Source organism: Idiotropiscis lumnitzeri, chromosome 6 (genome assembly GCF_059441095.1).
Source record: "Idiotropiscis lumnitzeri isolate Australia: NSW breed Sydney's pygmy pipehorse chromosome 6, RoL_Ilum_1.0, whole genome shotgun sequence".
Taxonomy (NCBI): domain Eukaryota; kingdom Metazoa; phylum Chordata; class Actinopteri; order Syngnathiformes; family Syngnathidae; genus Idiotropiscis; species Idiotropiscis lumnitzeri.
Window position 1 is genome coordinate 6,851,655 of NC_142396.1, and position 12,176 is coordinate 6,863,830.

Below are 12,176 nucleotides of genomic sequence, written 5' to 3' on the forward strand. Positions count from 1 at the left end.
ACAACACTTTCCCTCTTCCCGTGTAGTTTTTGTAGTCTCCCTGTGCATGCATGGATTTTCCCCAGCTTCCTCCTACTCCCGCTCCCCCCCAAAAAATTGCTTTATTGCAGACTAAATTGTTCATAGATATGAAGGTGACTGGTTGTTTGCCTATCATGCCCTGCAATTGACAGGCGACCAGTCCACATCTGGCCCAGATTCAGCTGGGATAGGCTTCTGCTCACTAACAAGTGAAAGAGGACAAGTGCTTTCGAAAATGGTTGGATGAAAATATATTTTTCATGTCTGACATCCTATAGTACAGATGACTTCATAGCTGAAGCTTGGCGTCATCTCATTTATTCGGGGATATGGTAAGGGGAAGAAAAATCAAAACAGTAAACTTTTTTTTTTTAAGAACAGACATTTATTACATATGATATAAAACAGATGGGATATGGACATTTGTAAATTAAATCTAGTCTGTAAGCACGTGTTGGATACATGCTCCCATCCTGCTGTAGCAAGAACATTATATACATAGTAAGCCTCTTAATTACACTTTGTACAACGGCGAAATATGCAACCAGCATCCACAAACTTTTGAGTTAATTATTGCTTTATTTTTTTTATTTTTTATTTTTTTTACATGTGCCAATATCGTCCTTTAGTTCTAGGCCTACAAAAACCAACGTCATAATAGAATCAAACTTTGATTTTTTTCATCTCTCTTTAAATATAACTCTCAGCCATTACAAAGAAACAAGAGACGTTATAACATTTGTCAGTATTTTAGCAGACTGCAGGGTGCCATCTTCAATAATTACAACTTATGGGAAAAAGGAATCATATTAGTCTGCGGTAAAAAAGTGGGGCTTCCCTTCATTGTTTCTTATAAGATGACCTTACACAGCCCAAAAAAATGTCCCCACCAGATAGTTAAATATGAACGCTTAAATAACGGATCAACCAAAAGAATGAAGAATGCTTGTTAAACTCTATAAATAATTTTATAAAAAGGTAAAAACTTTCCAAGGTTAAGAACACAAAGTAGTGTGGGAGCTCCAGAAGAAATGAAATGTCATCCATGGTGGGTGGTGGCCACGTGGGGGTGACTTCAGGTGTCACAGTGATCTCACACAAGTCAGGTTAAAATTTCAGAGACGCTTGTGGCCATGGGAACGTGTCCACTGTTATTTCCTTCATGTGTACGTTTTGACTGAGGCCAGAGCTTGCGCTGAGGAAAGACAGAAAGAAAAGGTGAAGTCAAACTTAATGTGGATGCAGGAGCATTTCTAAATGTCAGCTTACTCCAAAAACACAAATTCCATTACGTGACTAACGCTAAAAACACGGCGGACACTCGAGCGTAAGGCGTGTGGACAAAAGACAACAGGTGATGAAGGCCCTTACTGGTGCTACTACACACACATGAAGTGAGAACCGTCAGCGAGCTGAGGCGGGGTGTTAGGAGATGGCGGGAGGGTTGGGGAAGATGGTGACGGACTTTTCACTGCAACAAAACACAGCAATGTTCAACACCACAGCACACCCCCAAAAAAAACATTTAAAAAGAACATAACATGCTATGAACGGTTGAGACTAAGCGGTCAAATAACATGCACATTACATCAAGAACAAAATCAACAATTCCACTGCATTTTCAGTTCTACGGCAGAGAGCAGAACTTTCAAATGTGTTTCCAATTTCAAATGTGTATGACGTTTTTGTTTTTTTTTTAGCAAAAATGACAAAAGCATTAAGTCACACAATCATTAATCAAGTTTTGGGCTGAGTACACAAACTGTTATTCTAGCCTGATTTGAGCATTTTTCCTTTCCGATCAAAAAATGGCAAACATTTCCATTTCCAATCATTAAACATTTTCTTCCATCTTCACCTTCATTATAATTTGGTCACAGGTGTCCCAATGCTTTTGTCCAAATAGTTTAGTAGGTGATAGCAGTCAACCTACAGTTCCTAGTGGCTACTCTTCCATGAGCACTTCAGTCACACCGAATGGGCTTCTTTTGACAGTTACAGACAAGTGCGCTTTGGCAACTGTTGGGCCAAAGAACACGTGAAAGACGATCAAGTGCGTCTGAGTGTTGAAGCTCTCGATGTATTTGTAGAAGAATGAACATTTGCATTGCATCTGCATTCTTTGATATCCTTTTTACCATCTACTTTCAATGGGCAGGTGTGACGCCAGTCATGCTGGGCTGAAGTGCTCGTTCAAGTCAAGCCAACATATATCGTGTATTGCAATAGAAATGTACTTTCTGCACAGAAAACACCAAAAAATGACATTAGTTGGTCTACTTAGGGAATACCCCCACACTTCTCTAACATTTAATTCAAATGTTATATGCAGTACACCCACCAGTCACAGATTTTGGTACCACCTGCATAAACTAAATCAGACGAAAAATAAGGTCTTTAAAAAAAAAAGTGCATTGGAAATACCTACTTTATCCATTTAATCATATTCGTGTGTGTGTGTGTGGGGGGGGGTGTTTTGTTTGTTTTGTGTTATTATAAACACCACAATGTGAACATCATGTGACGCGAAAGTAAATTTTGTAGATTGATAGCAGGTGTACAACTGTATACGGTGAGTGAACTGTTTTTCTACAGCTTGTTAATGAAGTGGGAAAAACATTGAAAGGAGCAAAACAACACAACACTGAGAATGAGAATGGTAAACATGAGAATGGTAATAAGATGGTGATCTCCACTCATGATTCGATTCCCTCCTCCTCATGTCTTCTTTTGTTTGCAGCCTACCTGCAACCAGCTTGCTACGTTTGGAGGCCTCTGCAGCCAGCTCGTAAGAGATATTTATCATCTTCTCTTTCTCTTGGATGGTGATCTCCTCTTCTGTCTCCACTGGGCTTAACGCCACGGTAGGCATCGCATTCTGCATGCTAGGGCACATGTACACGGTGAATTAAATGTACAACAATAGCATGAAAGCAGATTGTGAAGGAAACGATAGGGTAACTGTAAATGAACAGAGGAACTTAACCTAATGCCAAAACATTGACGTCAAACTCTCCACTGTGACGAATTTTGTGTTTACCTGTTTTTGGCTATGAGAGCTTTGATGCGGTCAACTTTCCGCTGCTTGTCAGCCTCCTGCTCTGGGCTAAGTGCCTCTTCCGGGTCCGACTCCACGTAGCGTTCAGGTATCAGCACTTTGTCAGGAACAGACAGCTGCAGCAAGAACGAGAAAGGCACACATGCGATTTTGTCTGTCTAAAATAAAAAAAAAATCAGTTTGCTGCGAAGGTTAAGAAGTGCGAGAGTGAGTCAGCCTTACTTCCCGAACCACATTAAAGCGGTCTGAGTTTGAGGCTTCTTTGAGACGTGCGATTTCCTCTGCGGGCGTCTCTTGCTCCCTCACCACCTCCTGTTGCCGGAGTGAGGCCTCTAGCTCCAGAATGTCTGTACTCATCACCTCTTCTCGACGCCTCATTTGAGACTGCAAAATATTCAGGAAACACATCACGTGATAAAGTCAGGATTGATCAGCTGTTCTAAAAATATCAATTCCTGTACCATACCTGCACATTGCGTGAATGGTTGTCTTTAGTAAATGAATTGCTGCGGGAAAGCGCGTTCTCCTCGCTGCTGCCCCGAATGCGCATGCCCTTTTTCTTCTCCTTGAGGGCACCCTGCTGGTGGCGGCGGATCCTCTCCAGCTGCTCCTCCACGCTCATCCTAGGCCGACCGCTCTCCAGCGCACACAGCTGATGCTCCATGGCGCTGTGTGGACGCTCCTGTTTGCCACAAAACACCACCATGAGCATGAACGCACATTGTCGAGAGTATAACAACGGTTTAGAGTTACCGTAAAGCGCAATAGTCAAAAACAAATCCATTGAGACAGAACGCTTCATTAGACAATGAATTAATAGCCCCCTTTTCACTGCCTGCTAATATCATTCCAGTAATATTCTGTCTCGTGGGAGGTGGTATCAGAGCTGTAGCCTAGTATTTTTCACATCTATTTGTCTAGGAAGAAGCCACATTTACAGACCCAAATTTCATTCTCATAAAGGGCGTGGTGAAAAACTAACACCGCTCATCACCCTGAACACACCATCACCATTGCGGAACAGTGTAGTGGCAACATCATGAAGTGGAGTTGCTTTTCTTCAGCAAGGATGGGGAAGCTGGTCAGAGTTGAGGGGAAGATGGTTGGAGCTACGTAAATACAGCGCAATCCGAGACAAAACGCTGTCTGAGGCGGCAAAAGACTTGAGACTGTGAAAGTGATTCATCTTCCAGCAAGACAATTACCCGAAACATAAAGCCAGAAGTACTGTAGAATGCAACATGTAAACATGTGGTTGTTCGGTAGCAAAATGTGAAAAAAATTCAAAGGGTATGAATACTTTTTCAAGGCACAATAGTTTGTAAGATGCAGCAGCAGTTACCCGGGGGAGTGTCTCACTACTTTTATTCACATCATCCATTTCCTGAGCATGCCGTTCAGGTAACAAAAAATAGCCAGAGTAATGGTGGTTAATGGGTCTTCAATGTCCACTCATGCAGAAAGGAAGGAGTGCTTTGGAAGCAACCTGAATGAATGGCTCTTATGCACTGGCACGCTTCTACTGGCACAAGCGTGTGCACTCACAGACACCGGAGGGCCATTTAATGCCCGAGCATGAGAGGCTGACAATGTGAAATTGTTCACTCTGCTCAGCGCCACGCTAGGGGGAGCTGCTAAATCTGGATTCCGTCCAGCACTCCAGTATGCTTCCGCTACTGTCCAAGGGGCTGGTACCTAAGGGCCTGAGTTGAACTCTGTAAGCAACTCTCTTACCACTGCAGGCTATATCGTTAACTAGAACAAAACCTAGACGGTGGGCAGCAGATTTACAATGATGATCTATTTTCCTTCATTTTAAAAGCCTGTCTTCATTTTTTTTCAGAACAGATACGTAGAAACAAACTGAGCAATGGAAAAAAAGGACACACCCTGCCATGTGGCACACTAAATAACACAGTTGGTATATTTGATAGTGCGCGTGGGTGGAAACTGTGTAAACCGAGCTTCTCATTCATTTTACAAGAGGCTGTTTTGGAGTGGGCTGGTCACACCCGGGCCATGTGGTGAGTGCCCTACTTGCCACGCATAAGCTTTAAACCTTCAGCTTGATGACCACAACAGGCAGTTAAGAGGCCATTATAAATCAGCAAGTGGCACAGAAGCCCACAGAGGGGGGAAAAATCATTTGCAGAGAGAAAATTATTCAGCAATATTTTCTCTTGCTTGATTTAGTGGCTATAAATATATCTAATGTAGGAAAACACCAGTTACCCAGTAACAGTTGAAACATTTTTAGACTTACCATTCTTGAGTCCGGCTTTTTACTCTTTCTTAGGGTAACATATGAGGCGATGGAGGATGATTCAGGCACTGGGGATTTGGTTCTAGGTGGAACAATGCCAACTGGGTAGGACAGCCCTGATTAGTGGAAGACACAAATAGTGTGAGGCCAGAGAATAAACGTCCAAGTTTCAATAATGCAGAGTGTACTGGTATAAACCGTGTGTAACGGAATGCCGTTCTACATTATCGTACCTTTGTTGACAGGATGGTCAGATGGGTGGTCGGTCTTGTCCTCTCCGTTGCTCTCATCCACTTCAGCCACTGTGGTGAGTTCAGGTTCACTCTTGTACAGTCGGTAGTCTGGCCCCTGTCAATGAATTATAAATGGCTGCTTCAACACATATTGAGAATGCAGAGGGGCTTTAAGTTTCCAAAGCAAAGGAATGTTTTTTTTCTCCCATGGAATGGCTTCCAAGACACGGGTCAACTGAATTCCCGGACAATGTTCTGATTTCAGACAGTCATCTACAATTTACAGGAAACAATTCCATGTGCTATCAGATGGCGATAATGTTGCACAGCAGCCTGCGGACACATTCAAGCCAGGGTGACTTGCAACCAATGAGGAGGACAACAAAAGCTGCCAATGTTATTCAAAAAATGAAAAAGTATGTATCCTTAAAACTTAATCCACACAAAATATATGGAATTAAGAAATAAAAAGAAGGGATGATATCCAACGAAAATCCACACAGCAAGCAGTGACACAGCCGCAGGCAAAGTCAGCGGGTCAACAGGCTTACGCTGTGTGTGCCATTCTTCTGATTGGTCTTCCTGTCCTCCGCTCTGTGGAGGGATGCTGAGCGAACTCCGACATGAGGGGGAATTGCGGGGGGGTTGGGCTCATATGACTGGGGCAAAGGTGGCCGTGGGGGTACAGAGTCCTCCTCCTAGGAGATTATACAAGGCATGATGGGAAGCAAGGTGACACAGGATGACACCACGCACAGTCCGGTTGACCTCCATCTGGTCCAGGCTTCTTTCACTAACTGACGAGAACGTTCCATTCTCTTGTTGAGTGAGCAACACTGTCACACATGCTCATTTGAGATTGCTTGTATTTTTACAAATGTCATTTTATAACAAAGTTTTATCGTTACGTTTTTGAGGACTGACCACAATTACTCAAAAAATAAATTATTAATATTTAGACAGTATACACTTCTTACAGTAACAGTCAAAGGTTTTGCTGTGTTATGGAATTTCAAGTCATTCGACCCATAGTCGAGGTTCAGCGCATGTGGATTTCCATATGTGATTATTTTTTCCCCCCAAAATGTTTAAACATTTTGTTGATTTTTTTATTTTTTAAAACCTTTTGAATGTTCAATCAATGAATAATTTGCGGGGTTTAAACGATATTTAAAAAGAAAATCTTAGCCAATGCATTTTTAATGGGCGTCAATTAGATGCAGATTTTCACGATTTGCGGGTGGCCTACCACCAATTGTAACATATAATCTCAATTTACAAAGCCATTCTGTTCCTATGGTTGTGATGCAATTTGAATTCATGCAAAACTTGGAAATTGCTTTGGTCAATAGCTAACACAATTATAATGTCAAAATGACAGTCAATGTTCATCGAAACACTTCTAAGGCACACATAGAAAACAACAAACTGAGTAAAACCTCAAATGTCAAATGTCACTATGAACTGAGGACCCCTTCCTTGTATGTGACATTAAATTTATCATGAATACGAACTCGTAAAAAATGAGCAGTTGAGCACCACTTGCTTTAATACGTTATTTTCGTCGTGGTTCACCTCTGTTTTCTGCATGCTGAAGTTGGGCCCATACAAGGCCATAGAGCCGTCAGCGTTCCTCTGGTCTTTGTGTTTGTTGAGGACCTCCATTACATCTTGGATCCGCCACAGCTCTTTCTGGATGCACACGTGCTGCTGGCTGGGAGGTTCCGTCTGTGAAAACAGTGAGCAAGCATTAGGCCAGCAGATGAGTGAAATGGGAGCAAGGTTATTGATTGAAGGAAAAGTGCATCAAGTCTTCAGTTTTCAGCATGACAGATTGCGAGACACGATGCACGATGCTTGATAAGAAAATGTCGAAGCTCCCGTTTGGCCCTCCCTAACTAGCAAATGAACCGAGTCAGGTTGAGCCAAGAATAAACGTGATGAGGGAAAAGACAAAAGACTCCAGCCTCACTCTGCTCATCAAGCTCAGCTCTCCGAGTTACATCTAATGATGCTGGTGTTGGAACACACACACATTTATTTTGGGAGAATAAAGCAGAGAAGCTGCAGTCAAAAGAATTCTACCTGTGGACTTCCCAGTGCTTCGAGCTGCTCCAGCAGGTTGCTTTTCGCCAGTATTACTGCACCTTCTAGGTGGTCATACTCGCGCCACGACCGCTCCAACTCCTGGTTTGGAAAAGACAATGTTTTTTTTTCTCCCCTCTCAGAAAACACATTAGATAGGATTTAGCATGGCACGGAATCTTACAGTTGTGACCCGGGAGAGCTCTCTGCAGGTGCTGAGCAAGCCGCTCTGCAGTAAGTCTCTCTGCTGGATGACACTCTGCATGGCAGCTGGGTTGTCTGAGCCCAATTCGATCTCCTGGCTGGCTGACAGCAACGCGGTCTCCAGAGTATGCTGCAGGAAGACGCCATTTATCAATTACACCATCTGCCTTGTTGATGAGCTATATTTACAAAAGCTGGACTGTAACAGAAAACATTTTATTGGTGGTAATTACAATTTAAGCACAATGTTTGCAAATTTTGTTCAATACCAAATTTGCTATTCATCAAGCAGACACTGATCTTACGCACATTTCAATGTGATGAGTATGCAACAGCATGAAATACTGGCATTCACTCATCACTTTCTCATTAGACACTAAGGAGGTTTGTTGACAATAATTGCAAACACCACACAGACCAAAAAGAATATATACTATGAAATGTCAAGGATTGTGCATGAATTCATGTTTGGAATCTTTACAATTCCCATTTTTTTTTCAAATAAAAACATCACATTGAAACAATTCCACTGCTCTCCATTTCCCTTGATGAGATGCCTTTGATATTGGTCAAAAACGACGGACATAACCTTCTCTTTCTTTCAATGGAAAAAAAAAAAGCAATATTGAGTCATTCAGTGGTGAGTCACCTTCTCTCTGTACAGCTGCTGAAGGTTGTCCTCGTGTGTCCTCACCACTTTATCCTGCTCACACAATCGGCTAAGTTTGGTCTGAGGAGAAACAATACAAAGGCGGTGACCCTCGATGCGTAGCTGAACGTGGCATGTCATTAGAGAGTAAAATGGTGCGTACATCAATGTCCCCCTCTTCTGGCACGTAGGTGTGTTCTCTTGGGTCTTCTGGACTTAGCTGTGAAGTAAAAGAGATCATTAGTCACAGAGTATTATCATGCAGTCTCCAATGCAGCATTATTAGGATTCTTATTGAGCAGTATATTTGCATTGTAGGAACTCATATTTTTGTGACTCAGACATTAACGATTCAATAAAAAAATAGTAGACAGAAAATTATGTTTTACTATCGACAGCCATTTGTCTCCCGCAGCACAACACAACAGTGGTTTATTAGAAACACATGGTGATGGGCATGTTGACAATCCCAAACATTAAACTGCAAATACAGTGTTGATGCAAGGAATACATTTGTGTCCTTTGTTTAGTGCTTACACGCACCGCTTGTGCAGCGTTCCAAGAAGAGGTGTGAGAAAGAGGTGTGGTCACGGTTTGAGAAATAATAAATGGTGGGGAGAAGTTAAAGCTTTTCTTGTTGCATCATTCCTCCACTATTCAGTATAAACAATAGCCAATTTTCTATTTGCATGTCAATGCAAGTATCATAAGCTCATTTAAACATCTACAGATGGCGATACTATCATAAACGTGTCATGCCAAATTCCAATTGTGTTGCAATTAATCCACTGTGCTGGCTGAGTGAGTTCAAACACCCAAATGAGTCAACATTTTTCAAAGTTTCAAATAAACTCTACACTCCAGTAATACACAGTATTTACTTGGTTGGATCACACGGCAGATAAATCAGGATGTGAGAATATTCCTCCCAGAACATGCAGACTGTCACATGAAGTGGCGGGTTGCAGTGTGACGAGGGTGACAAACTGCGAGCAGCTGAACAGGTGACAAAGCAGCTGTTGGCTAGACTGGTATGCTAATGAATGCAGACTGCAAAAGAGACAGGGCGTTGGCACTATTTAGCTTCGGCGATCGGCCCTCCGAATCTCTTCGGGGACCATCCCTCCCCCTCTAATAACAGGGACTTCTAAATTCAACTGCAACCGGCCCACAAATGACCACATTCTACGTCTCTTTTCCAAGTCATGTTCTTATTACCATGACTTCTCAAAATGACAACAGTCAAAGCAATGAATGGGTTGGCATTGGCAATACAACATAATACAGGGAGACCAGTCTTTCTTTTGTCATGAGGACTTGGACACTGAAGGTGGAGTGTTGCAAAAGAAAAACATTTAAAAACAGCCAATGTGAGGATGATGCGGAGCAAAGCCTTAAGTTGGCCTTACTTGGTGGTAAAGTTGAGGCCTTGGGGCCGAGTTCTCAATCAAAGTGTGTGTCATGACGATTAAAGGGTCATTTTCCTTCATCTAGTCCAGTGCGAAGAGGAGCAGTAGAGTCAGTTTACAGCAGTGCTGCACTTCAAACACAACACTGACAAAGCCGTTGATTGCTCTTTACTATGATAGTCGCATTCGGCATGAAATCAGATTCACATCCGGGGGAAATAGAGGTGGATACGACACCACAGAGCGACGCTTACCAACAGGAAGACATTCTTCCAATGCACAAGTGCAGCAGACAATGAGGCAGAGCATAAAGCGACACATCTCGGCTATGATGTGCTTCAATGTGTCATTTAAATGATTCTATGCATAACATTGCATTGGAAATTCTCTGTCTCCATTATCAGGATTTTCACACATGTCCTATTACACTGTAAGCATGCATCCAAACAACCAATAAATTATGTTTTATTGTGCCATGTTCATAACAGTATGTTTATAAAGACAATGCAAGCATTTAAGGGTCCTCTTTGCCTGACCATCACATATAGGTGACTAAACTCCAGAAGTAAGGACATGACAGTGTGTATATAGTCGTAACAAAGTGCATTTTTCAGAATAATGACAGGTTTATAGCAAAAAAAGAGAAGAAAAAAAAAAAGGAAGCAAGGGCCATGCAACCATGCATTACCCCACCTGATTGTCCAAATACATTAGAGTCCTTTGGAGATGATGAGACAGAGCATCGTTCTAGTGTCAGCAGCAAGAAGAAGAAGCAGAAGAATATGGACACCAAATGAGGGGCATCATTCTGTATTCCGTTTTTCGCTCACATTTTTATTACATACACAGAAAGAGGGCCAAATAAAGGAGGAGGAACGGGACAGTTCAGGAGAAGAACGTAGACACAGGATATACGCTACAGATGACATGGACTTCAGTCACTTTGGCACACGACAGCTGGGCTGAGCTTGTGTCACAACAATTTAAAGTGGCTGGAACAATTAGTCTAAAGTGATGGCAGACCCTCATCCCACACCCTGCTGACCTAAAACATCCAAATCTCTAGTCTGACATCTTAAAGGAGACTCATAAATGAGAGGGAATCCCGATTTGACTGTATAACATGTGGCAGTCACCCAAACCACTTTAAGATGCCAATGGCTTTAACTTTCATTCACTGCTAGCATCTGTCTGGACTCTTGAGAGATGTGAAATAACTTAATCAGCGATTGCTTGCCCAGTAAATTAATTCAATGTTTGATTTTTTAAGCCGATGTCCCCTATCAGTAAAAACAGGCCTAGTTATACATCTGGATGGACAGCTGAGGCGGGAGATGGATGGCATACACACCACACAATAACTAACATGCCTCGAGAAGACTATCTTTGAGGCGGAGGTTGGTGGGAGCGGGGCTGACCTTTGGGTTGTCGCTATCCATGTTAAGTTGCGTAAGCTGTGCTAGAGTGTGCTCCCGGACACCGTTTAGCTCTGCCTGCTGCCGACGCAGCTTTATCAGAAGCAAAGTCAGTTCCTCGGGCTGCAAAGGAGGTGAGGTTGTGGGACGCGTACAGCCATTATCAGGCAGGGACATCGTAGTGAGAGGAGGAGAAAGGAGAAAACACACCAGGATAGGAGATGCATCAACGCTCCCAGGAAATGCGTTTTCATGCAGATCACAACAATGAGATTAGCCAAGGTGTCGGCAGCATGCAAACTCCCAACTTGCACCCGAGACACACGAGCCGTTTAGCATTGATAACGGAAAGCAGTTCGCACACTTGCGGCAGTGACTTTGACATACATTCCTGAGCTGGCTTAGAGAGTTGAGACTGACAGCGTTTTTAAATCTCTGCTGGCGCAAAGCGACTCTGAAGAGCGACTAAAGTCGGCATAAACTTAATCCGATCACTTCCAGAAAGGAGAACTCTATCTGTTTTTCGCTCCATTTTGGGATTTTGTCACAAGGTCATCTTGGACATAAGTCACATGCAGTCAGTCAAGGACGGGTATGAATGTTTAAAAAAAAACATTCAATCAACCCAGTCCTAACAAAACATTTGAGAACATTGCATACTAATGCATTTTGACAACTTCCTCACACATGGCTAACCTACCAATGAAAACCACAGTAAGACTTACACTTTTGCCTTGGAGAGACTGGGCAGTGATAGTCTGGGCTGGAATTCCTCCAGGCATTGACCTCCTATCAGGAGCATAAGCATACTGAAAGAGACAAGAGGCGCAAGAGTTGGA

General features: G+C 42.7%; 1 protein-coding gene across 7 annotated transcripts in view; it reads right to left on the reverse strand.

The window, feature by feature from the left end:
- Positions 1 to 391: 391 nt before the first annotated feature.
- The window catches only part of LOC148334851 (pleckstrin homology domain-containing family A member 5-like), an 85,591-nt gene continuing 73,806 nt past the window's right edge, over positions 392 to 12,176 (reverse strand). For 4 of the 7 annotated variants that reach the window (XM_088297453.1, XM_088297459.1, XM_088297458.1 and 1 more), the window contains 18 exons: positions 12,063 to 12,146; positions 11,341 to 11,460; positions 10,616 to 10,669; positions 9,923 to 10,003; positions 8,677 to 8,733; positions 8,514 to 8,594; positions 7,845 to 7,994; positions 7,661 to 7,762; positions 7,151 to 7,303; positions 6,127 to 6,273; positions 5,576 to 5,690; positions 5,343 to 5,458; positions 3,546 to 3,761; positions 3,302 to 3,463; positions 3,062 to 3,195; positions 2,767 to 2,906; positions 1,393 to 1,492; positions 392 to 1,216 (listed from right to left, as the gene is read on the reverse strand). In XM_088297453.1, coding sequence (XP_088153579.1) covers positions 1,401 to 1,492; positions 2,767 to 2,906; positions 3,062 to 3,195; positions 3,302 to 3,463; positions 3,546 to 3,761; positions 5,343 to 5,458; positions 5,576 to 5,690; positions 6,127 to 6,273; positions 7,151 to 7,303; positions 7,661 to 7,762; positions 7,845 to 7,994; positions 8,514 to 8,594; positions 8,677 to 8,733; positions 9,923 to 10,003; positions 10,616 to 10,669; positions 11,341 to 11,460; positions 12,063 to 12,146 — 2,004 coding nt within the window. In that variant the 3' untranslated portion in view covers positions 392 to 1,216; positions 1,393 to 1,400. The remainder of the gene's footprint in view (positions 1,217 to 1,392; positions 1,493 to 2,766; positions 2,907 to 3,061; positions 3,196 to 3,301; positions 3,464 to 3,545; positions 3,762 to 5,342; positions 5,459 to 5,575; positions 5,691 to 6,126; positions 6,274 to 7,150; positions 7,304 to 7,660; positions 7,763 to 7,844; positions 7,995 to 8,513; positions 8,595 to 8,676; positions 8,734 to 9,922; positions 10,004 to 10,615; positions 10,670 to 11,340; positions 11,461 to 12,062; positions 12,147 to 12,176) is intronic. The other 3 variants (XM_088297455.1, XM_088297456.1, XM_088297457.1) reach the window with 3 other exon arrangements.